The sequence below is a fragment of the Halichoeres trimaculatus genome, unplaced genomic scaffold (genome assembly GCF_033239565.1).
Source record: "Halichoeres trimaculatus isolate MK-OKI-2021-1 unplaced genomic scaffold, fHalTri1.1 fHalTri1_scaffold_10, whole genome shotgun sequence".
NCBI lineage: Eukaryota > Metazoa > Chordata > Actinopteri > Labriformes > Labridae > Halichoeres > Halichoeres trimaculatus.
This window is the reverse complement of record NW_027437187.1, coordinates 28280149-28302325: the sequence shown is the minus strand read 5'-3', so window position 1 is coordinate 28302325 and position 22177 is coordinate 28280149. Positions and strand designations below refer to the sequence as shown.

The 22177-nt window shown below is 39.3% G+C and overlaps 2 protein-coding genes across 4 annotated transcripts; both read right to left on the bottom strand.

Annotated features, from left to right (window-relative positions):
• Nucleotides 1–677: 677 nt before the first annotated feature.
• Nucleotides 678–9889, bottom strand: clpxb (caseinolytic mitochondrial matrix peptidase chaperone subunit Xb). Of its 2 annotated transcripts, XM_074678341.1 has the most exons (15): nucleotides 9561–9889; nucleotides 8945–9022; nucleotides 7690–7850; nucleotides 7469–7583; nucleotides 6240–6394; nucleotides 5954–6113; nucleotides 5100–5141; nucleotides 4230–4406; nucleotides 3958–4122; nucleotides 2806–2894; nucleotides 2445–2609; nucleotides 2040–2339; nucleotides 1507–1599; nucleotides 1317–1423; nucleotides 678–1182 (listed from the first exon to the last, which is right to left on the bottom strand). In XM_074678341.1, exons 2-15 carry the CDS (start codon nucleotides 8997–8999, stop codon nucleotides 1092–1094), a joined length of 1875 nt encoding a protein of 624 aa, XP_074534442.1. In that variant the 5' UTR covers nucleotides 9000–9022; nucleotides 9561–9889; the 3' UTR covers nucleotides 678–1091. The 2 variants fall into 2 exon arrangements, with proteins under 2 accessions (XP_074534442.1, XP_074534443.1); XM_074678342.1 differs by lacking the exon at nucleotides 5100–5141.
• A 1471-nt stretch (nucleotides 9890–11360) lies between these two features.
• Nucleotides 11361–21822, bottom strand: LOC141796979 (uncharacterized). 2 transcript variants are annotated; one of them, XM_074678333.1, is made up of 30 exons: nucleotides 21412–21822; nucleotides 20245–20296; nucleotides 20131–20148; nucleotides 19973–20044; nucleotides 19551–19643; nucleotides 18963–19091; nucleotides 18722–18820; nucleotides 18323–18385; nucleotides 18136–18222; nucleotides 17972–18058; nucleotides 17785–17877; nucleotides 17591–17683; nucleotides 17398–17487; nucleotides 17001–17087; nucleotides 16840–16914; nucleotides 16469–16537; nucleotides 16275–16355; nucleotides 16089–16175; nucleotides 15930–16004; nucleotides 15677–15745; nucleotides 15489–15569; nucleotides 15296–15388; nucleotides 15126–15206; nucleotides 14939–15016; nucleotides 14646–14729; nucleotides 13630–13710; nucleotides 13350–13418; nucleotides 13065–13190; nucleotides 12821–12971; nucleotides 11361–12702 (listed from the first exon to the last, which is right to left on the bottom strand). In XM_074678333.1, the coding sequence occupies exons 1-30, from the start codon at nucleotides 21730–21732 to the stop codon at nucleotides 12240–12242; spliced, it is 3147 nt and encodes a 1048-aa protein (XP_074534434.1). In that variant the 5' UTR covers nucleotides 21733–21822; the 3' UTR covers nucleotides 11361–12239. The 2 variants fall into 2 exon arrangements, with proteins under 2 accessions (XP_074534434.1, XP_074534435.1); XM_074678334.1 differs by lacking the exon at nucleotides 17785–17877.
• Nucleotides 21823–22177: the final 355 nt, after the last annotated feature.

The window sequence follows — 22177 nt, the reverse complement described above, 5'->3', positions numbered from 1 at the left end:
GAATACTACGTCAGGAGAGGTGAGTTTCCAACGCTGGGGCACACAAGAAGAAAATAAAAATAGTTGTGCTGTTGTGAGGAATGTCTCACTCAGCAGGTTTAGAGCAGCGTTCAGCTGACTGAGAGAATGTTACGTGTCTGATTATGACTTTGATTTGGAAAGAAAGTCATACATCAGGTTTAATAACATGAATGTTATAGGTTAGCTCCTCTGTAGCTTTGTTGTTTCACTCACACTTCAAAGTTAACCAGCTGAGCTGCTAATCCTGCTCTGTGAGACAGTCCTGGATCCAGGAGCATGATCGTTTTAACACATATACATTCCCTAAACAGCGGGCTAGAAAAGGATGCTAAACACTGAAAAATAACCATTCTGGCTGTTTAAAAGGTCACCATTCTATGTTACCTGCTCTGTTTAGTGTGCTGGTGCGTTACACGACACAATGTGTTCTCCTAATTAGAGGTAACGTCATACAAACTGCTTATAAATGCTACCTAGGCGGAGTAGCTCAAGATTTACAGCCTGGTTTAACTGTGAGCACCATTATTACAATGGTGGTACAGATGAAAACATCAAAATATTGATGTGCTCATGGAATATTATGCCCTTATGACATAAGGCATTACTTGACATGGTAACATGACATCTACACTTTCTCAGCGCCCCACGTTTTCAAGTGTACAGTATGATCCCATTGTTTCCATTTGCTTCCCTTCCCATGACAGCCCATCACCACAAAAAGAGAAAACAAATTAACTAACTACAAATCCTTTCATGAATAAAATTGCATTATCTTTATATAGATAAAATGTTAACAATCCCCAGAGATTGAATTATTTCATAAAGGTCCACCCTGCGAGTGCACGGCTAGAGGATTATCATCTGATGCACAGGACCAAAAAGTTGTTACGCTCTCTTAACTTGTTCATCATCGAACACTCCTCGATGAAAACCAGCAGCTTTCATCACCTCTAACAACGTCCACAGCTTGTTTGTCAGGAGCTATAGTAAAACCCAGAGTTGGTATCCAAAGGTTCATAGTGATCTATAGATTTCAGAGGGAGTCTGAGGTGAAATGAGTGACTTGTGGTTCAGTTGTTAGCAGCGTCCGCCTGCCGAGGCCAGTTCTCCTCCTCGATGCCCGAGTCATATTCCTCCTCTGCTGCCTCTTTGGCCGGAGCTCTGAAATTCAAATGGAAAGTTCAGCTCCGGTTTCAAAGCACACTGGGTCAGAGACTCAGAGCGCTGGGCTCGAGAAATCTGATCTCTTACATAACACATATTTGGCCGCGTGCTGTGGGCAGAGAGATACTAACCTGACGTATCTGGGTTGTGTTTTTCCTTGGACAACTTCTTGGTCCAGTTCAACAGCTACGATGTCAGAGTGCGGCACCTCGAACATGGGCTCCAGAAGGAGTTTTTCCTACACACAAAGACAACATGTTTTTAATGACTCAGCTAGAGTGAGTAGAAGACTTCTAAGCACAGAAAAAAACAGACACTCACCATAATGGACCTGAGTCCACGAGCTCCAGTTTTCCTCTCCAGAGCCATCCTGGCTATGGCCCTCAAGGCATCTTGATTCACATTAAGGTCACACTGAGGCAGAAAAAAATACAGGATTAGATTCATGCAACTATAAATACCAAAATATGAAGATAAGGACAAAAAATATCTAGAAATAGCATAGATAATTTAGGAAAAGAGTGAGCTGTGCTGCTGAGGTTAAGTTTACGTGTACAGCTATTTTTTTTAAATAGCATAAAAAAGCAATGTGTTTTGTGAGTGCTGTAATGTTGATTTTTCATGATAAATCATAAAAAACTTAAACATACAAAGCAGACATAAGGAGTCATATTCTTGGGAGTTTTCTGAGTTAGTAAAGCTAAGTTAGAAACTGAGGCAGGGTCGACTGACGAGCCGTGGCCCCCTCATTGTCCTCTCTAGACAAACAGAGTGACCCTGTTCAATGAATGAAGCAGCTGTGTTTTTTTTTCTGTCGTCACCCTGAACATGCCCCTCTATATCTGAGCTCTTACTTTGTCCATGCTGAACAGAGCCTGGTACTGCGGCACCACAGCGTTGCGGGGTTCTGTCAGGATCCGGACTAGTGTTTCTTCGTCCAGGCTGTGAAGAGGAACAACGACGGGGAGACGGCCAACAAACTCTGGGATCATTCCAAACTCGATCAGATCTCTGGCCTCCACGTGCTTTAGCAGCCTGTCCTTCTCCTCGATCTCTGCCACTGTGTCTGTCTCACCGCTGGTGTTTGCCAAGTCTGCGGCAGCCGCGGCACGGCGCCCTTTCCCCAGATTGGAGGGAGTTCCAAAACCTAAATACTGAGAGTGATAAAAAAAAGAGGATTAGATTAAAGCCATAGAAAAAAACCCCCACAGGATTATTTCTCTGAATGTCAGAATTCATGAGCAGGGTTTGAATTTTACCTTTTCATTCTTTCTTCTGCTGATGATTCTGTCGAGTCCGTTGAAGGCACCAGATGCAACAAAGAGAATGTTTGTTGTGTCAACCTGCACCGTTTCTCCTCTCAGTTTCCTGGAGTTCTTCTCAGGAACGTTGACGATTGTTCCCTCCAAGAGTTTGAGCAAACCCTGACAGAAAGGAAAACAGACACATTCATTTACTGAGGAAACAAACCACTTCAGGATGAAACAGAAACTGAAACGAGACGAGTCAGGGTGACTTGGTAAAATCTGCCTCTGTTACTGGCAGCCTAACAACTACTTTCCTGTCAACAAATCAACAGGATGTCCGTTCTGTTTTGTGAATTTGAGGTTGGATACAGACCTGCTGGACTCCCTCTCCTCCTACGTCTCTCAGCTGATGGATTCCAGGCACGCTGCCAATCTTATCAACCTCGTCCAGAAACACAATACCTGCACATGAAAAACATTGATGGTTTTATTTGACAGACTGACCTCAGAAAGTCCCAGAGTGAGCACACATGAACACAACATTAATCTTAGAATACATCAAACCTGACAAGTCAGATTTTATTTGTTTAAAAAGTGAAGAAAACAGTCTGCCACACTGTTGTTTACTTTTGGGAATACCACTCCTGTCTTTTGTGTTTTTACTTCTTCCTGTTTCTTTCCTCTTCCTGCTGGGAACACATTCCTCACCCACATAAAGTATGATTATAGGAATTGTAATTTAGACTCTGGCTCAATATAAAACACTAGATGTGTCAAAGTAAATTGATTTGGTTTATCTTCCTTAGTGAGTTGTGTCCCTCCTTTACCAAACTTGCGTTCAATCAGCTGAAGCGCTCATCATTTTTTATCACAACATTGTTTTTGTATAGATAAAAGCATGCAGCATAGTAAAGGCTGTAGACAAAGTGTATGCAGAGCCCTTAAAATAATCAAGCATGCCATAGTAAAAAAAGAGTTGCAGCAGCAGGCCTGACTGAACTTTAAAAAACTCCTACATATACTACAAACCAAACTAACTCTGACCCAGTTCACACTCTGATCTTAGAACTCAACAGGATTGTTTTTTAACTGAGTGAAAACTGAATCAGCGCCGCTAACAGCCCTACAACCGCTTTGACTCAATCCTTTGTCCCTTTTTTTCAGAGTATTAAATCTCCAGTCAGCTGTTTGCTGGAGCAAAGGTAATCCTGTTGTCCTTTCTGTGAGCTACTGGAGCAGAGGCCTTCCTCTCACTGTGTCATAATGTTCATACTGAGCTAACAGAGTTAATGACTGACCTCAGAATCTTAATATGAGCCTTTTCTTGCACTGGCTTGTTTTTTTCTATTGAATAAGAGATGCACTACAAGGCTCAAAGGTTTATTTAAGTGGACTGGTCTGATTTTGGAACACTACAAAAGTCAGGCACTCTGTTTTTGTTTTAATTGTTGAGTAAAGAAGAAAAATATGATCTGATTGTAGGATGAGAAGCTATATTGCTGTTGAAAGTGCTCCCTCTGCCCACCTTGTTGTGCTTTATCCACAGAGTAGTTGGCATCTTGGAGCAGTTTGGCAATAACTGACTCGATGTCTTCTCCCACGTATCCGGCTTGAGTTAGAGTGGTGCAGTCGCAAATGGCAAAGGGGACGTCCAGACAACGTGCCAGCGTCTGGGCCAGCAATGTTTTCCCTGCACACAATCAGGACATGCTTTTAGGACACATTTTAAAAACAGTCTGCGTTTAAGAAGCAACAAACTGAAATGTTCTTGGCGAACACTTTCAAAATGACACAAACCTGACCCAGTTGGACCTAGAAGTATGATGTTGCTCTTCTCCAGTTTAATGTCAGTGTGTGTGGAGTCCAGGACCTCGCCGCCCCTCCTCTCCTGAGGTGCCTGCTGGCTGGCCTGTTGCTGCATTGATGCCCCCAGAGCATTCCCATGAGGACTGATCCCTGCAATCTGCAGCAGCTCTGCACAAACAGGAAGAAACTCACAGCTTTAGCTTCAAAGCTAACTAAAGACTCTTTTTTTTTTTTTTTTTTTTACACCACTGAGCTATTTACACATGCTGCTCATTGTTGCTCTGTGTGTGTGTGTGTGTGTGTGTGTGTGTGTGTGTGTGTGTGTGTGTGTGTGTGTGTGTGTGTGTGTGTGTGTGTGTGTGTGTTTCAGATTGTGCACGGCAACAGTTGCCATGTGGAGGCTAAAAATATGTGTGCCCTGGTCTGTGCCAGTGTGGTGTTACCTAGTGATGAGAGCTGAACTGAAAATAGCTGAAGTTGATGTGAATGTAGGTCACTGGGCTACTTTATCTTATTGTCTGGACAGTCAAAGATTAACAAGCTTCATTTTATCACCTCACTTTCTGTACACAAGCTAAGTAGGTGAATAAACTCCCAGCCACAGTGGAAGTGGAGTACCAAGTTCAAAAATAAAATAAACTAACTTTTGTTAAAGTTAAAGGCCTTACAAAGGCTACAATTAATCTTCTAAGTCTCGTGTTTGGGCGTGTAAATAAAATAATCTAAATATCAATCCTAACCGAGGAGACACAGAAGTCTGTAAATTTTGGCATTTGTGCAACTCACGGAAAATTAAGAGAAAGTATCGTTTCAAAACTAGAAAACTAAAATAAATAACACTAAAGAGGACCCATCACTTACTTGTGAACCTGTATTCATCCTCTCGTCTTCTCATCTCTAGCTCTACAGGGAGAGGATGAGAGTACTCAAATCAATATTATCATTGATCATTACCGTTATGACATTAGCAGTACAGTCCAGCAGTAATGGCTTTTATGATTGTGTGCGATAATCATTGAACAAATGCCAAATCATACAGATTAGGATTCAAGAAATGTTGTGATTATATGATAAGAAATCTCATAAATCATGTGTTTTGATTTTATGGGCGGGATTATAGCCAGTATATTACGCAGTAAACTTGTAGTAAGTATAAACAATCAAAAGGAAGCTTCAGCGTAATTTGAACATCTCTACAATATCAGCTTTGTTTAAATGTAGTAAAAATCCTCTCAAGATTGATTTTGACATTTTGTTTGAGCTCATTCTAAAAATAGTTACAGACTCTGTTGCATGTCTGCTTCTGTTTTGCGGTGCAACAAAAAGACAAAAACAGCTCCCAAAATTGGGTCAAAGCTCACCACTGAATTTTTGAGTAAAGCAGATTTTGTCTGAACCCTTAAATTTAAGAACATGAACATTTTTGTCGAAGCCTCTCTGTCCATTTCGTCTTTGATGCGGGAGCTTTGCCTCACAGGCAGGAAAATATTTGAGGTTTTTACAAAAGCTGAGCTGTTTTAGCTCAAAGTGTCCACAGATCAGACGTGGTCTGGTTTGCAAGCCAAACAATCAACTGTGAATCTTACAATGAAAGACTTCATCAGTGCAAACAGCACTGATCATGTTTATAGTAACAGTGATGCAAAGTTTTTTTCCCTCTTGACATCAACATGCAGCAGGAAAAGGAAACGCATAAAAACAACAAAAGTACTGACCACGAGGTGTTAGAGAGGGCTGTTTCTCTACCTCCACCTGCTGTCGGCTTCCAGCTGGGATGTTGTTGTAGATGCGCTTGTAGTGATTGTACACCGCCACTGCTAACACCTTTTTTGCATAAGACTGACCGACAACATACTTATCGAGGTAGGCGTATATCTGGAAAACAAAAAAGTGGTTGATATTTCAAGACTGTGTTAAAAAATCTGAGAATCTAATCACAGAATATGTTTTAGTAAAGTGAGAAACACCTTAACAAATCAATTTCCTGCATCGTCAGCTCACCTTTTTCGGAGGAGGGGGAGGTTTCTGCGCAAATGCCAGTTTGACGGCCTCTGCAGCAGATTCTGGCTCTTTGTTTAGCCCCTTCTTGGAGTCCGTTTCAGACAGAACCACAAAAAAGTGATGACATTTCTCACATTTGACGAAACGTGTTGAGGCTGAAAAAAGGGACAAAACATTTAATGCTGGGATAGAAAATCACGTGCAAATAAAGGCTTTTATAAGGTTTTAAAGAAAACCGCCATCCAGCGGCCGTACACTCAAACAGAAAGTTTGAAAAGACTTGTTTTGCAATGTTTCTCCCACAACTGTTTGTTTAAATGGTTTTTGCATTACTCTGTTGAACTAACACTGAGGACTTCAAATACTTCACCTGGTTTCTTCAGGCTACATGTGAACATGACTCGTTTCAGCTGTAACAGCACGTTCATTGCACACCAAATCTTTTAACTATTCAAAGTTTGTTCCAGCAATGTAAATTATCAAAAATCTGGCTGTGCAGTAAGTTGTGGTAAGTTTTATGTAATGTCCCAGCATTTTGCTGAGGTAAACAGAGTTGACGTGAAGCTGTTAGAGTTTTAGTTTCTGTAAGAGTGAAGAGTTGTGGCTTTCTACTTTAGGGCACAGTCACATGATGAACAGCAGTCACTCATACAGAAACAAACCTCAGCCTGATGGTTTTTGGGGAAGTTTGTAACCATCCAAACAACATTTCTTTGTTGAACTGTCAAATGTTTGAAGCCCAAAATGTTGATGCTGTAACACAAAACTGTTAACTTGTTGTTTAAATTGAGGTTTCTATTTCGACAAACTGTGTTCAAAAATGAACTGTTGTGGTTTCCCTGGGTTTATTTTGTTTGTATTGTGTATTTACACAACTGTTTTCCAGTTCACTTCTGGCTTGAAGCAAAAAATACAGAATTTCCAGCGGTAAACAAAACAAAAGCACCTTAGAGTAGAACTTGTCTGTCTGTCGAGGCACTATGTTAACTCCCATTTCTTTCACCAAGCAATTCGCAGATCATCTTTCTTCCACCTCTGTCTTACCCTTATTGCTTTTATTGCTATCATTATGATGTGTTTGCATTCAGCAGTATTTTTACTTTTCTTCTTTACAGGTCATAGTACCAATTCCACAACTATCTACACACAACATTTCTACATTTGATAGCTTCTGAGGATGCTGTGTGAAATTTACCTTAACCAACTGTCATGGAAATCAATGTACTTACAGACAAAGGTCTCTACGTGTGTGCAGGGGTCTCCACATTTAGGGCAGCGCAGCTGACTCCCCCCCTTGCCTGATCCTCCAGAGCCAGACAGTCTCTTCCCCTCGCTGATGCTTTTCTGCAATAACATGACCATGTCAGCACATACCAAGTAACACGATCATGTCACTGTACAAAGTGTTACGTAAGAACGTGATGGAAAAGGGCTTCAAATGAGATGTTACCTTTCCACCATCACCCCCCATGTCCTTTGTTGTCCCATCTTTGGAGGCATAGCAGACGGAGGTCTCTGAGAAAGATCTCACCCGTACCCGGGCAGGTAAATGAGTTTCTCGAGACCCCTGGCGGCTGAGAGAATAAAACTGGATCCGGGAGCAGGACAATCCTAAAACATAAGGAACACCTTAAATGTTATTTCCCCATCAGAACTATCAAAAAACTGAAGGCAGTAAACAGAAAAATACAATTACAAAAATATACACTGTTGCCCATGCGATTGAAATGTTTTTTTTTTGTTTTTTTTTTACCTCTTCTTAAGAACTACTGAATTTCTCCTACTGGGGATCAATCAAGTATGAAAAAAAAAGAAATGAACATGAAAATATGATTTAGTTCTTATAGATAAAAAGTTTATCTTCTGAAACCTTAATTATGTTATGAACAGGGAGGCAGAAAACAATTTATTCCAGCTTTGTGGGCAACTGATTTTACTATAATACATTAAAAAGTAATAAAGCCAACAAGGAACACTAAAAATAAACTTTTTGATAAACTTTTTGAGCAACACTGCTGGAAATCTTTAGGCATTATTTATTTCATCACATCTGTTGGGAAAAAAAATGTTTTTGGAACTTTTGATAGGTAGTTAGATTAAAATTAATAAATAAATTAAAATTAATTAAAAAAAGACAATTGGAGATGTCACCTTGTGCTCTGAAGGACTTTTTGTAATTACCAAAATGAATTAAGCAAAAAAAAAAAAAAAAGTAAATAAAAAAAATTAAAAAAAGTAAAATATTTAGTGATAAGAAAATAGATATATTCCTGTCAGTGATTTAATTAGACTGTAACACATTAAACCAGAAAAGGCAGCAAACATGTCAGTATTTATTAATTTTTCCTGTATTCTGTCACTTTTAGGACTGACGGGACAGCTGACAGATGTAACAGGTTAGCTAAGCTATTGTTACATAACACTATTTCGGGTTTTAGCTGAGCAGTTTTTAATGTGTTATAACTCCTGGAGGGAGGTCACAGCTGTTCTCTCTGATATGTCATGTGATGCAACAAAGTTGGCTTAGCTGCATTTACTCCACATTTTCCCAACTTTTCCACCTGCTGTTGACATTACGTGACTGTCATAACAAACAGCGGTGTGGGTGAACTGGAGACCTACTTTACAGCCTGTACTGGAGCACACAGCACAATGTCATGCAGCTCTGTGCAGCTGGAGGGGTGTGTGTGCCTCGATGTTCTTACCTCTGTGAGCAGTGTTCAGCAGCAACCTGGCAGCCGAAGTGCACGGGCAGGACATAACTCTTCTTTTGGCTCGAAATCCTGTAAATAACTTAAAGTTAACACTGTGTTCCGAAAGGGGGTGGGTGGCTTAAGTAGCCGGGGCTAACAGACGGCAGAGGCAAACAGGAGAGGCCAGTAGCGTAACACATTTCATAACTACAACGTCACTGTTAGCATTAGCAAAACAGGTCATCTACAAGCGAAGGTGATCATTACTAGATATATATCTCACCGAAAAGACATTGACAAATAGTGCTACCACATCCGTTTAACCCCTTTCATGCCCCGCTAGCAATGAAAAAACAAGTTATCACCGTAGCTGGCTAGCGTGCTTTGTAAAGAGGTTATCATTAGCTGCTTAAGCTGGGCCCAGACCAGAGCTAACTAGCGCTTCAGTCTGTGGACATGACAATCACACCAGGCTCAGAAAACAGTCAGTACTCTGCACATTATGTGGCTGATTTCACTCTGGAATAATCAGCCAGCAGTCAGGAAAGCAAGCCAGTGTGACAAGAAATGCTTCACAAAAACAAAACACTCATACAAAGCAAATTTGCTTGTTTTTAGATTTACTCACAGGGTACGAGAAAACCGGTCGCGTCTTGACAGCCCCTCGAAATAAAATAAAAACGCGAAGTCACTTTCGTTCTGTTGTTTTAGTTTGACAGGTCAGAGAGTCATACTAATGTCACTGTGTCTACTGTACAAAGGAGAAGTAGCGTTGGCTCCTTTAGGCCGCTATTTCCCAGGTGGAAACGACCCAAAGTGATGTAACGCTTGCTGTTGTGAACTAGGTCGGATACCCGACTAGCTAGCTGGCATACGCTCGGTGTAGGGGAGCTAGTAGAAGTAGTTCAAGCATAAAGACTGGTCTAAGTAATATGGACGCCTGGTTAAGCGTGTTTATTGTGCAGCAATCCACTTATTGTCAGATCTACTGTTCACTGGGGGCGTAGCCAGTAACGTAACAGTGGTGCGTTCAGGGTATCCTCGAAAAGACCGGACTTTCCAAACCTGTGGCGAAATTCTGTTGCGTTTGTGTGATCTTGGTTAATTTGTAGAGTCATCTCGAACCGAAAACTTGGGCTGTACAGTTAAAGAGGGTTGCTCAATTTACTGTATTGCGACAAGACACGTAAATAATGTATTTGCCTTATTAACTTGCAGAATCAAACGGTGCTCTGTAATTGCCAGGTTGTTTTCATAAGTTTACATACCCTGCCAGAATGCACCATTCTTTAAAGATAACATGACTGATGAGGCAAAACACATTTCTTTTATTGTTAATGGGATTTACTTTAAACTATAGGGCATCAAAAAATAGAAAAATCTTTAAATAATACATAGCAATGAAGAAAGTACAGAGATGGCCCCTGTTCATAAGTATGCATACATTTTGTTCCGTTTCTTAGATCTTGAAGAGGCACTTTATTTTCTCAGGAGATTAGCTTCTTGGCAAAAAAAAAAGCCCCCAGTTCCTGTGAATTCTCAAGCTGTCTTGAAAAAACTACACATTTAAAATATTCAAAAGTTTTAACAAAAGTTTTTATCACTACTGATTGACATTTTAAAAATCTTTGGAGATGTTGTTAAATCCTTATCCCTATTCAAAGTTATTTTCCATTTCTCACAGATTCTCGGACATTTTTTTTTGCTTTCCTGTGGCTCAGTATCCAGATTATCAGTGCAGCTATGGATGAAATGTGCTGGGAAACTTACAATTTATACACAGATGCTAATTACAATCAAACAAGTCATAGCCAGTAAAGCCTATAAGATTAGGCTTAACATTCAAGGGTAAGTAAACTTTTGAATAGGGCCATTTGGCTGATTTCAGGTATCATCATGGTTTAAAAAGGGTACACATAAAAATAAAATTAAAAATGGCTTAATCTTACCACTATCTGTAAATAAAAAAAAGGTTTTCCAAATGAAAGCAGATGTTTTTACAGAGCCAACTACAATGTAGGCTACTGGAGTATGGCATATCTGACATCACAGCAGACAAGCACACCAGGGTCACAACACAGATAAATCATTCACAGGGTGAGGGTATGATTACAGATAACTAAGAAGTCCCTGGCACATTTTGTTCTGAAATCAGCAATGGTAATATCATTGTTGGAAATTTACATTTTTATCTTCTAAGATAAACACTAATTTGAGAGGAGGAACAGTTCTAGCAAGATTAGGTTAATTATTCTTTTAAGAGCAACCCTAGATGGAGCAAACAGAGCAAAATAGGTTAGTAATTTTAAGCTCCTTTAAACCAGTATTGTTTATCTATGTAAATATCATGTTATTCAAATTTTGCTGCTGAAAGTAGACTTACAGCATGCATATCAAAACCAGATAAACTTTGTTTTCTGGTCTAATTTAAAAAGGGGGGTTAAGGCTTGACTTAATTGAAGCATATATGTGTTCATAAGTGGTTATATATTTTTTTCTGTTAGCCAGCTTTGGGAGAATTGGCTAGCATCATATCCTTCTGTTTGTTTCCACTCAATTGTGTATCAGTTTCTAGGATAACCTCATAATGCAGAAACGTCTCTGTTTCACATTCTTTTCACCTTTCACCTTGAAAAAATTGAGCCTCCTGGGGCTTTTGAGCTTATTGGGTTCAGGCTGAGCCCCCACCAGTACAGGCTTTGCTCACAAGGTAGTCTGGATGTGGCTTTTTTCCTCAGGCATGAAGTAATGCTAGTTTTCAGTGTGTCAGTTTTACTGTTTGTTTAGTCTGAGCCCAAACAGTAAGATAGAAAAAATCTTGAACAAGGTCTTGAACTGTAGTCTTCGGGGGACAACTTTGCTCTTCGAATACTTGATAAAAAGTATAAGAAAGAACACACCTCCTGTGAATAATTTCCACACAAAAAAATCATTCAGCATTCATTTCTGTCATATTTCATCTGAACATTTGATCTCATAAGAGTCCTCATTTTTTTAGGCTTTTACTTGCAGATGATCTCAACAAAACCCCTGTAGCTGAATAACTTTATTCCTCATAACCTTTTATCATAACTTTATGAATAAATCCAACATTGTTAACATCAAAAGAACACATGCTAAGCAGTCTTGGGTGATCCCTCACATAGCACACATACACAATTATGCAAACAGTTACCAGCCTGGCCGGTTACATCCCCACCAGGGACTCCTCCTTTGTACAAACCAGGTCACTGTGTCAAGAAATTCTTACAAAGTGAGGTAATAAAAATATTCTGTTGCTTATTTTACAAAGTTTGTGGCTATATTTTTAGTGCTGTTTGATTTTTACTTTGCATGTTTTCACACTGCTGTTGTCCCACATGTACAAAAGCTTTTTGTTGGGATAATACGACAGCATAGTCAAGATCCCATCAGCAGGTCTCAAATCAAAACTTGCGTCTTGAAGACTTCCTTTCTGCAAATCATAGGCGTACGTCACCCTTCTGTCACTCTCATCTGTGAAATACAACAAACCACACACAATGAAAGCGTTCCCTGCTTTAGCAGTGGGGTAGTGAGTGTTAATGACTGACTCCACTGAAAACGTGTCAGGGTCAAGCTTCGCCACCATCGTGTCATCGTTTGTGTCTGAAGCAAAAATGACCCAAAGCCCGTTTTCATCCACAGCAAACTTGAAATAGGTCTTTGAGTTGCGGAAAAGATAGGTCAGGTTGTTATATCTGCTGTTTGCCATGATGAGAGTGTTTGTTCTCCTGGTTTTCAGGTCAAATCTGTAAAATATTGATTCAAAGTAAGTTAAAAAGCTTAGTCAAATGTTACATGACATACACATTTCAGTGTGGATGATTCACCAAGGCAAGAAAAAGTCTTTACATTTTAAACACTTACTGAATGAGTCTGTTGGTTCCTGCTTGCTGAAAGTAGAATGAGCGCTGATAAACAGCATGACCACAGCCCTGATAAAACTTCCTGATGTCGATGGTTTTGTCCCCTGTCTTTTGGAAAGTGGAAACATCCCTGTGTTCTGTCAGAAGTCGACCTGGAAATGTGGAAAGGAAACATGTCAGTGATTAATCCGCAATAAATCACAAACCTCTGTGAAAAATAGAAGTCGTTTTAAATCAAAAATCACCTGAAAAGTGATCGGCCAGCCAGTATGGACCTCCATCCTGTTTAGACGCATCAGACATCCAGGCTCCAAACGTAGACTGCATCACTGTGGCTCTCTCTGAACATCTGATAGATTTAATACTGCACTCTGAAAAAGTCAAGATATTCACCCGAGTATTTTTAATAGTCCAAGAAAGAAAGCAAGAAAGCAAGAAAGAAAGAAAGAAAGAAAGAAAGAAAGAAAGAAAGAAAGAAAGAAAGAAAGAAAGAAAGAAAGAAAGAAAGAAAGTTTTCAATAAACTCTCGCCTGCTTTTTTCCATCTCTCACTGGTTGTTGTATTGGTCTTGTTGTTGAACTGATGTTGATTTAAATTGGCTGAATAAAAACAGAAGCAAGACAGGTTTGTTTAAATCTTACTATTACTCACTAAAAATATATATTTATGGTTTATTTTCCTGTGTTTTGCCGAAGTAGTTCATTATCTTTGCAACAGATCATATTAAACCTTGGATTAGAATTAACCTTAGACATTTCCAGAAATAATGGAGCACATAAACCAAACACATTTATTAAGACACTTTCTTACCGCTCGTTATGTCTGTGTTGATGGTTTTCTCACTTTTATTGAACACACCATTCTTTTGAGCAGCGTCTTCAGAAGGTGGGACTGTAACATGAAGAGATACACATGCAGATATTTCCATAAACAAAAATACATAGACTCTCTAAGGTCATTCTAAAGATGCTGTGTGGAAGATCTGTTTTAATTGGACTGCTTCACCACCTTCCTCCAAAGAGTCTTTCACTCACACTGTCGTGAAGATGTAAGATTTGACAAGGCATGTGTTTGTTTTGAAATTAAATGGAGATCATATCCAAACAAATTTTCTTAGTTCAAGACAACTTTTTACCAGATTCGACGCACTGAGATAAGGTATGAATCAGTACAGTCACATGGCACTACGGTTTGAAACGTGACAACAAGCAAACCTTATAAGTTTGTAATGTAGTTTAGAAACTCACTATATGTAGCACTACCAGCGGCTGAGACATGTCTGTACTGCGTAATCTTAGTGAATCATCTACCAGGCAGAGTTAATGTGACCTCACTCTTCATTTTATTGATAGACTCTCAAGTTTGAACAGACCACCGCCGAATAACTGCTGACTGTGGGTTAGCATGAACATTATCACAAACAGCTTAGCTCAAGTTTTGGCCTTTAGCCTGTGCTCTATCACTCTCCCACTTAGCTTTCTTCTGCTCTTCTGTCATTTTTCTGTCTGTTTGGCTCCTGTGTCCACCATTACTATAAAATTGATTGAAGAAATCATTTTCAGCGGAGAAAAACACAAATCTCTCATCTCACTTCTGAACTTCATCAGCCAGTGTGGCATTGTTCAAGAGTTAGACATGTCAAAGTCTGTCAAATCTGGTCCTGCTGGACCCAAATGGGAAGCAACCAAGTAACATTTCAAAATTACCTATGTTGGCGCTGATAATCTCATTTTAAAGTGTGGATTACGATAAGGCATATGTTGGGTAGGGAGCCTTCCTCACAGTCCCTTTAACTTTTAAAATATGCTTTAAACCGATTGTTTTACCTGCTAATACTTGACTTGGAGCTTCTGTTGTTTGTTCTTCTTTGTTGACAGTTAAGGTGTCAACACTTTTGCCTCCATGAGACTCTAGCAGAGAAAAATGGTGCATTAGTTTTTGAAGATTTGAACTTATGAACCTCTGTAACCCATGCGCCTTGTGAAATAAAGTTAAAATTTCATCTTTGGTAAATCTGTTGCATCACATGAACCATGCATAGTTCCTGCTATATAAAAAATAACAACATAAACAATTTTATGACAAGCCCTGAAAGAGTGTGAAATAAATCAAAACCCACTCTCTGTTTCTGCTTCTGTGTCTTCAGACGTTCTCTGGTGATTCAATGCTTCATCACTCTTATGTGTAGAAAATGATTCTGTTAAATGAAAAAATGAAAATATTAAGTCTTTATAAAAACACTTTTTGTACAAATTAATAAAGCAGCTCTGACACAAAGCATGCCTGGAATATTTTCACAGTTTTACCTCTTTTCATTGGTGTATCAGTGACCCCTCTGCTGTGGCTGACGGTGTCACTTTTCTCAGTCACACCTGGAGGTAGAAGAGCTGCGAAAGGAAATACAACATTATTAAGAGTTATTAAGAGAATAATGATGAAGATGAGGAGCAGCAGAGAGGCATCAAACAGTTTGTACCTGTTAATAGAGTAACTGGTGAATCTGTAACATTTTGTTTGTCAGAGTCATTCAGGGTGTTGTGGTTGTTTTCATGATGAACCACCGGCATCTCTGCTCAGAAAAGAAAGTGAAAGAGAAAATTCAAAGTTAAACTTTTTTTTTTTCAAAGTATGTTCCCTGAGTCCTCCCAACACTCAAAACAGTTACTCACCTGATTGAAAAGTTGATTCACCAGAGTCTGTGACACTGAATGGATTTCTTCTGTCACTGGCTTGACGTGTTGTTGGTGACACTGTGGAAAGAAAGATGTGATATGGTACAAATGTTGAATTTAATCTTTATTCATAAACAGAATATCAGATTTTGATGAAAAAGTTAAAGTTCATTAAGTTTGCTGACCAGTGATTGTCCATCTCTTGTTAGTGGTAAGATTCAGTTCATTGTTGATGTCAGGTGAAACTGAAAAGTCTAAAAAAGTAACATGTAATTTGTTGAATAAGCACTGAATATAGCATTTTTAGAGTACTGAAAATCTTAATATTGTTATGTGGGTGAATAAAGATATATATATGAGTTTTGAGGGAAGAGAAGTACCAAAACATAAATGTGTGGATTCATCAGCACTGATCTGAAGTCAATAATAGTGTCTTACCACTTTCTGTTGCTGTGTCTTCAAAAGTTTCACTGTTATTAAATGCCTCAACATTTCGATATGTAGCAAGTTTCCCTGTCAAATAAAAGAATAAAAACTTAAACACAATAAAGGTCTGTTTACTTATTTAACTCGTAACTAAATCTCCGCACATCCTACCTCTAAATAATCTCATCCATGCTGTTAAATAATCAGTCACGCTGGATTCTTCCTGGTTGTCATCACTGTCTTCCTTTCCAGATGACACTGAGTCAAGAAAAATAAAAGTTAATCATACTTTTCTTCCCTTTTTTTTCAAAAACCAGATAGTGAAAAAATAATCTGCAACTTCAAACTATTGTTTACCAGATTCATGAGGAAGAGTCATGGACTCAGTGACAGACGAGACCTCTTCAAAACTGTCGGCTGAGCTGTGTGCTGACGAATCTGTTCAAAGAAAGAAGACATACAGTACACATTTAAAATTTTTATCAAGTAATATTTTCATGTTAAAGCAACGTACAGCATCATCTTGAAGTTAATCCATAGAGTTTACACACCAGTTTTGGCTCTGTGCTTGTTGCTGCTCAAAATGATCTTCTTTTTGTCCTCCGGTGAAGATGAAGAAGCTAGGTAAATAGAAAAGATGAACACATTTTTCACCCACTTAATATACATATTCAATTTATTCAATTTATCGAAAAACATAGTAGGGATTAGATGTCCCCTTTACTATAAATAAAAAATATTTATCTATCTGTCTTTAACATTTTTTCTAAAGGCATTTATCCTTTGCTTGATGTCATCTTAACTGCTAAAAAATACTTCACATCTATGAGCATAAATGCTACCACAGCAAATATGATGCTTGGTATCAATAAAATAAATAAGCATGAGGTTACATTTTATTATTTGGTCAACAATATCTCACCACTTCCTGAGTGTCCATCAATGACACTTCCACTTTTAGTGAAGGAATCCCTGTTTTTGTCAGCAGACGGTGTGGCTGTAGAATAAAAAAGAGACATTAGATATGATGTCTGTAAATTCTGGCCACATGTTTCATTCAGAATTTTGATCACGTTGATCCACCTGTCATTAAACGTGTTGGTGACCCTGTTACTGCGCTGGAGTGGCTCGGAGTGTTGTGGTTTCTGTCTTTGTGAAACAGGTGGGACTCTAGAAAATAAAACAAGTTAAGGGACATACAGTATTCTAATAGCATTTTGTTTTGTATACATCCTGCAATCAGCAAAAAACACTCACAGCAGCTTTTTAAACAAAGGAACCGATACACATTGTGACTGCTTTTCTTTAACACGAGTATGGATCACATATATACTTTACACAGCAACTTGACTCACGATGAAATTACAATTTTTCATCTATTTACTCACTTTATCTTTTTTTTATTTTTCTGATAATAAATAAAGTAAGAAACATTAGAATTAGTTGAAAGGTCTAAAAGTGAGGTCAGGTCACGGCTTACCAGAACTCTTATGGGCGTCCTGTTGTTTCTCTGAGTCTCGCACATCTAAAGCACCTCTGGCTTCATGAGCTGAATGAGGGGTTGGTAACACTGTGTTGGGGAAAAAAAACATCAGGCTTACTGAGATGTGAAAGACGTAACATCAAATCTGTGTGTGCAAACACTTTGGTAAGCATGTCTCCTTGCGTCTCACCGTGGGATAAAATAAGTGACGCCTCTGTCTGGGTGTCAGTGCTGCTTTCAATCTCTTTGTTATGTTTGTTATCTAATCCAGATGAAACTGACTCTGCAGGGAAGAGGACAAAGACAAGGGTGAGTGGTTAGACTCATAAATAGTATTATTATCAACATCTAAGGCAGGTGAATTAAAGATTCAAAACAACAGACCTTTGTCTTTCGAACCTTTTCTCATGTCTTTGTTGTTTCTGCTGCGATCAGAAGTTTCACTTCTTTTTTCTTCCAGATCTGGAGGAAGAAGAGCTTTATGATAATAACAGAGAAGATTATTTGACTAGTTCAGAGTCAAATTGTGATGTAGGTTTGATGAATGTGAAATGAAAGATACAGTCTGTACCTGTTAAAAACGTTATTGATGCCTCTGTACCATTCCCTGTGTTGGAGTGACTCGTGGTAACAACGTGATTCTCTGCAGGAACAGACGCTGGCGAATAAAACAGAAAAGTCCTTATGTTTGGGTGTTTTTTAAATGTTCAAAACAAATTTTAGTTATTTGCTCACCAGTTTCTGGACTTTCTGTTTCAGTTTCTGAGTCAGTCCCAAACAGTAAATGTGTTCTGTCTGCAGCTGGAGGTTTTGTTTGTGACACTGCAGGAAAAAAAGCAATATTTTATAATGTGTAAAAAAGGCTAATGATCTGATTATCTTTTAAACCTTGCCATGTTTGTGGTGTTGGAAGCCTTCCTACCAGCTGTTGTAGCTGTCCAGCTGCTGGTGTTGTCTGCCACAGTTTCATTGGTGATCTCTGAATCTGTAGAAAACAGGGGAAACACAACAACTGGGTTTCTAGCTTCCAAAATCATCTTACAAGCGTACAAATCAGTGAACAAATCATTATTAGAAAAAAATCTTGTATGCAATAAAGTAGATAACAAACCATTCGGTAGCTTTAGTGATTTCATAGTCTCATTTGGACTCTAATAAAAATAAATGCATTTGCAGATCTTTAGCTAAGATCAAGCACACAGGGAGTCATGAGTTCAATTTTTTTTTGTAGACAGTTTTTATCCTCATATTTGGTGTTTTATTTTTAAAGACACTGTTCATAATGTTGTGATTTTTGTCTTTTCATGTTTTGGTTTCCTACCTGATGAATCCCTGACTCTTAAAAGGCTGTGGCTCCCCCTGGTGGGAGGTTCATGCTGTGCATGTTCCTTAAACTCCTGATCAGCCTCTGTGGTCGCATCTAAAAGAGAAAATGAAACGCTGTCATGGACTTTTTTGTCAATAAACACAGTGTTATCAGACAGTTGACAGTGGCCTCAGCACCTCTTCATCATCAACACGGTGTTTTTTTTGTTGAGATGACATATTAGAGAAGTTTTTACCCTGTGACGTGTTGGTCTGATGGACTTTCTTTCTGATGTTTGTGTGTTTTACTTCTCCACAGCTCCAAGCAGGACAGGCTGGGCCAGGTGGACCAGGTGGACCAGGTGGACCTCTTGGACCAGGAGGACCTTCATGAAAGAACAGACAGGAGCAACAAGTTACATCCAGAAAACTGAGCCAGTAGATCATGCGTCTTGTTAGTGAGAAAGAATCTTTAAAGTCCAACAAGAGTAAAAGAGAAACAGTAAATTAAGGAGTAGTTTTTTAGTAAAAACTTCAAAACATTTACATATATTTCAACATCTGGGTCAGAATAAGTTACAAAAGCTGCGATTCAGTTTGTCTTTTTCGTCCTATATCAGACTAAGGTGTTAAAGAAGACCCTAACCCTGAACCAACTTTCTATTACTGGTGCCTCTCAGGCAGACTTAACAATCCTTAGTTTGACCTAAAAAAATGTACTCAAAATAAATCACATACTTTTAAAAGTTAGGTGACATCTTCACTGGTTTAATCCTCATAAAATACTGTCAGTTGTCTGTTAAAAACATTACTGTATCAGGTTTGAATATGTTGTCACTCCTCACCCTCAATGAGAATGTCGTTATACAGCTCGCCTTTCAGTCGCAGAGGCCCAGGGTCTCCTTTAGGTCCACGTTCTCCTTTTTCACCAGGGGGTCCTCGTCATTGAGAGGTGTCATCATCAGTTAAAGATGGAAATGAAACTGAAAGCTCAAGCAGTTCAAAAGAACAACAAAACAACACAACTGGACTGTAACCCATCTTATAATTATTTCTCCAAAGAAATCAAACTTAACTTTTTCCCTTTAAGGCAGCTTCAAACAATCTGAATCTGATGTTACATAACTGCTGCTGGACAATGAGGACTGTTTAAAACTTCTGACGGACTTCACTTCAGAACCTGTTTGCCTGTTCTGGTACACACTTGGTCTTTGTTTAGTCTACATGACTCGTTTGTTAGAAGTCTGGAAAACTTCAGATCTCTCACCTCTTTTCCCTCGTCTCCCCTCAGGCCCCGGCACACCCTGTGGCCCCGCTATACCTGGTCTACCACGCAAACCTAATGGGCAAAAACACAGTGACTAAATGAACAATTTAACTTTTGATTCGGTAGTTGGTGCAGTTACTCAAAGATGCAGATCTTACCTGGTGGTCCAGGTGGACCTGGGGAAAAGAAACAAAGAGAATTTTGTATAAATCATAGAAGCCCAAGCAAACATAAAAACCAATATGCTGATGGAGAACATTTACAGAGCACACCTGTTAAACAGATTCCTCTGGAGCTGTTACACAGATCCATGAAGGTTTTGATCTGAAATAGAGAAAGAAAAAGTCGGTCAGGTCAGATATTCTTAAGAAAAACTGTTTTTTGTTGACATGATACAAGAGAAGATTGCAACTTTTGTAGTTTGAAAGTAATTTTATGGAGACATAATATTCTATCAAGCAAAAGCAACTATCTTGAAGCCAGAAGTTGACACATTGCTGGTTTTTCTTTGTTGCTGAGGTAAACGGTACACAAAACTCAAGAGTTTGTCTCACTGAAATGACCAAGTTTTGATGATTGCATAAATAGATACAGCCTTTAAGATTTTAATGATTATTAATTAATGAACCCTGATCATTTAAAGCTCCTCTGGGGGGTTTTATAGTGGCTCAGTGTCTGAATTTTGATGCCTCTATATAAGCAAACGAAGAAAACAAAACCATAAGTTACGAGACTGACTGTTATTAAAGTGTTATGATTATGACCTGTAACTACAGTTGGGGGAGTATCTGTCATAAACCACAAGTAAGGAGACCATCTTTTTAAAAACTCCATGCTGTAGTCTCATTTTTAGCGCCTAATTAGCCACTCAAGATTAAAAAGTTGATTACTTTTTGTCAGAAATCACTTCCTACAAGGCCACCAATACAGCCTAGCAACATGTCACTCCCCACTCTCTCCAAAAACAACATATTCAGTAAATTAATTAAAGATTTTTTTGTCCACAGGGGGCACGTTTCCTGTTTTTATGTCAATACCTGTCAGATTTAAATAGTTTAAGTAATCAAACTAACAGACAGTCTCCTCTTGAATACACCAGACAAAAACAAAACCCTGCAGCCCCCTGTAGAAAAGCCACTCCCCGGCAGTTGTGATGAATGCTGGAGGAGGAGCAGGCATGCACATTCAAGCTCCATTCCTCAAAGTGTTTATTCAGGGAGCACTGAGTGGAAAACCAAACTTCTTCTTAATCTCTGTTACAGACTTGCAGATTCTTTGCATTGCTCAAACATCCATCTTTTCCCAAAAGGGGAAAAAATAAATGTTCCAGTTAAAGCTGACAGCACAGAGCTGCTACTGCTCCCCTAATGAGACATTCAGGACTCTCTTGTTGTACAGAAAGCTTTCCAAGAACTTGACAACAAGAGCCCACATCTTACAGGAACCATGGAGTATGTCATCAGCCTCAGCATGTCCTTCTCCTCCTGGCTTTGTCCCGTCTCTCCCTCCAGGTCTCTCTTGTTGCGCAGGAGCTCCTTCTGTCCTCCAGCGTCCCCATGCTCCGTGGGTTTGATTCCCCCCTGCAGCACACAACTCTGCCACAGCACCTGCACCTGGGCGTCCAACCTGCCCAGCTCCCCTGTCAGCTCTTTCTGTCGCACCAGCAGAAACACTAAACCTGCTGAGCTCATGAGCAGCAGCACACACATCCCAAACAGAAGCCCTTTCCAAGCAGTAAAACCTCCACTCTTCTCCCTCATGGTTGTGTCCCGTTCCTCGTCTTCACGCCACTCTGTGGGCTCGAAGAATTCACGAGTACATATCTGAACACCTGCCAACAGATGATTCGTCAGAGGGAAGCTACGCTGAGAACTGTTCGGGGGATAAACATGTCAAAATCTGTCTGTAACTACAGTGGGAACCATGTGATACATTGCGCAACCGGAGGCATCTGGCAAATAGTTAAATTCTATAGTCACACTTCATTCAGACACCATCAATGGACATATTTCCAGAGTGACTTGTTGTGCTCTTCCTCTCATCACTCTGGTGCTTTTCTTCTTCACATTGTCTCCAGGCTGTCCCACACAAAATTACATGGAAGTGGAATAAATAAGAAGTGAACAAGGAGAGCATTCTCTGGATTTACAAAAGAGCTTTCAGTGAACTTTCAGTAAAAGACTGAGGGTGTCTGGGTGTTCGTGT

Excerpts from the sequence above, each read along its gene's own strand:
- clpxb (XM_074678341.1), bottom strand. The coding sequence starts at position 8,999 with ATGTCCTGCCCGTGCACTTCGGCTGCCAGGTTGCTGCTGAACACTGCT. Across the intron at positions 2,895-3,957 it reads TGTGGATAAAGCACAACAAG|GTATTGTGTTTCTGGACGAG; the intron begins GTGGGCAGAGGG and ends TTTCATGTGCAG. Across the intron at positions 1,183-1,316 it reads ACACAACCCAGATACGTCAG|AGCTCCGGCCAAAGAGGCAG; the intron begins GTTAGTATCTCT and ends TTTGAATTTCAG.
- LOC141796979 (XM_074678333.1), bottom strand. The coding sequence starts at position 21,732 with ATGAGGGAGAAGAGTGGAGGTTTTACTGCTTGGAAAGGGCTTCTGTTT. Across the intron at positions 16,356-16,468 it reads CAAGCACAGAGCCAAAACTG|ATTCGTCAGCACACAGCTCA; the intron begins GTGTGTAAACTC and ends TTCTTTGAACAG. Across the intron at positions 16,176-16,274 it reads GACTCTTCCTCATGAATCTG|TGTCATCTGGAAAGGAAGAC; the intron begins GTAAACAATAGT and ends TTCTTGACTCAG.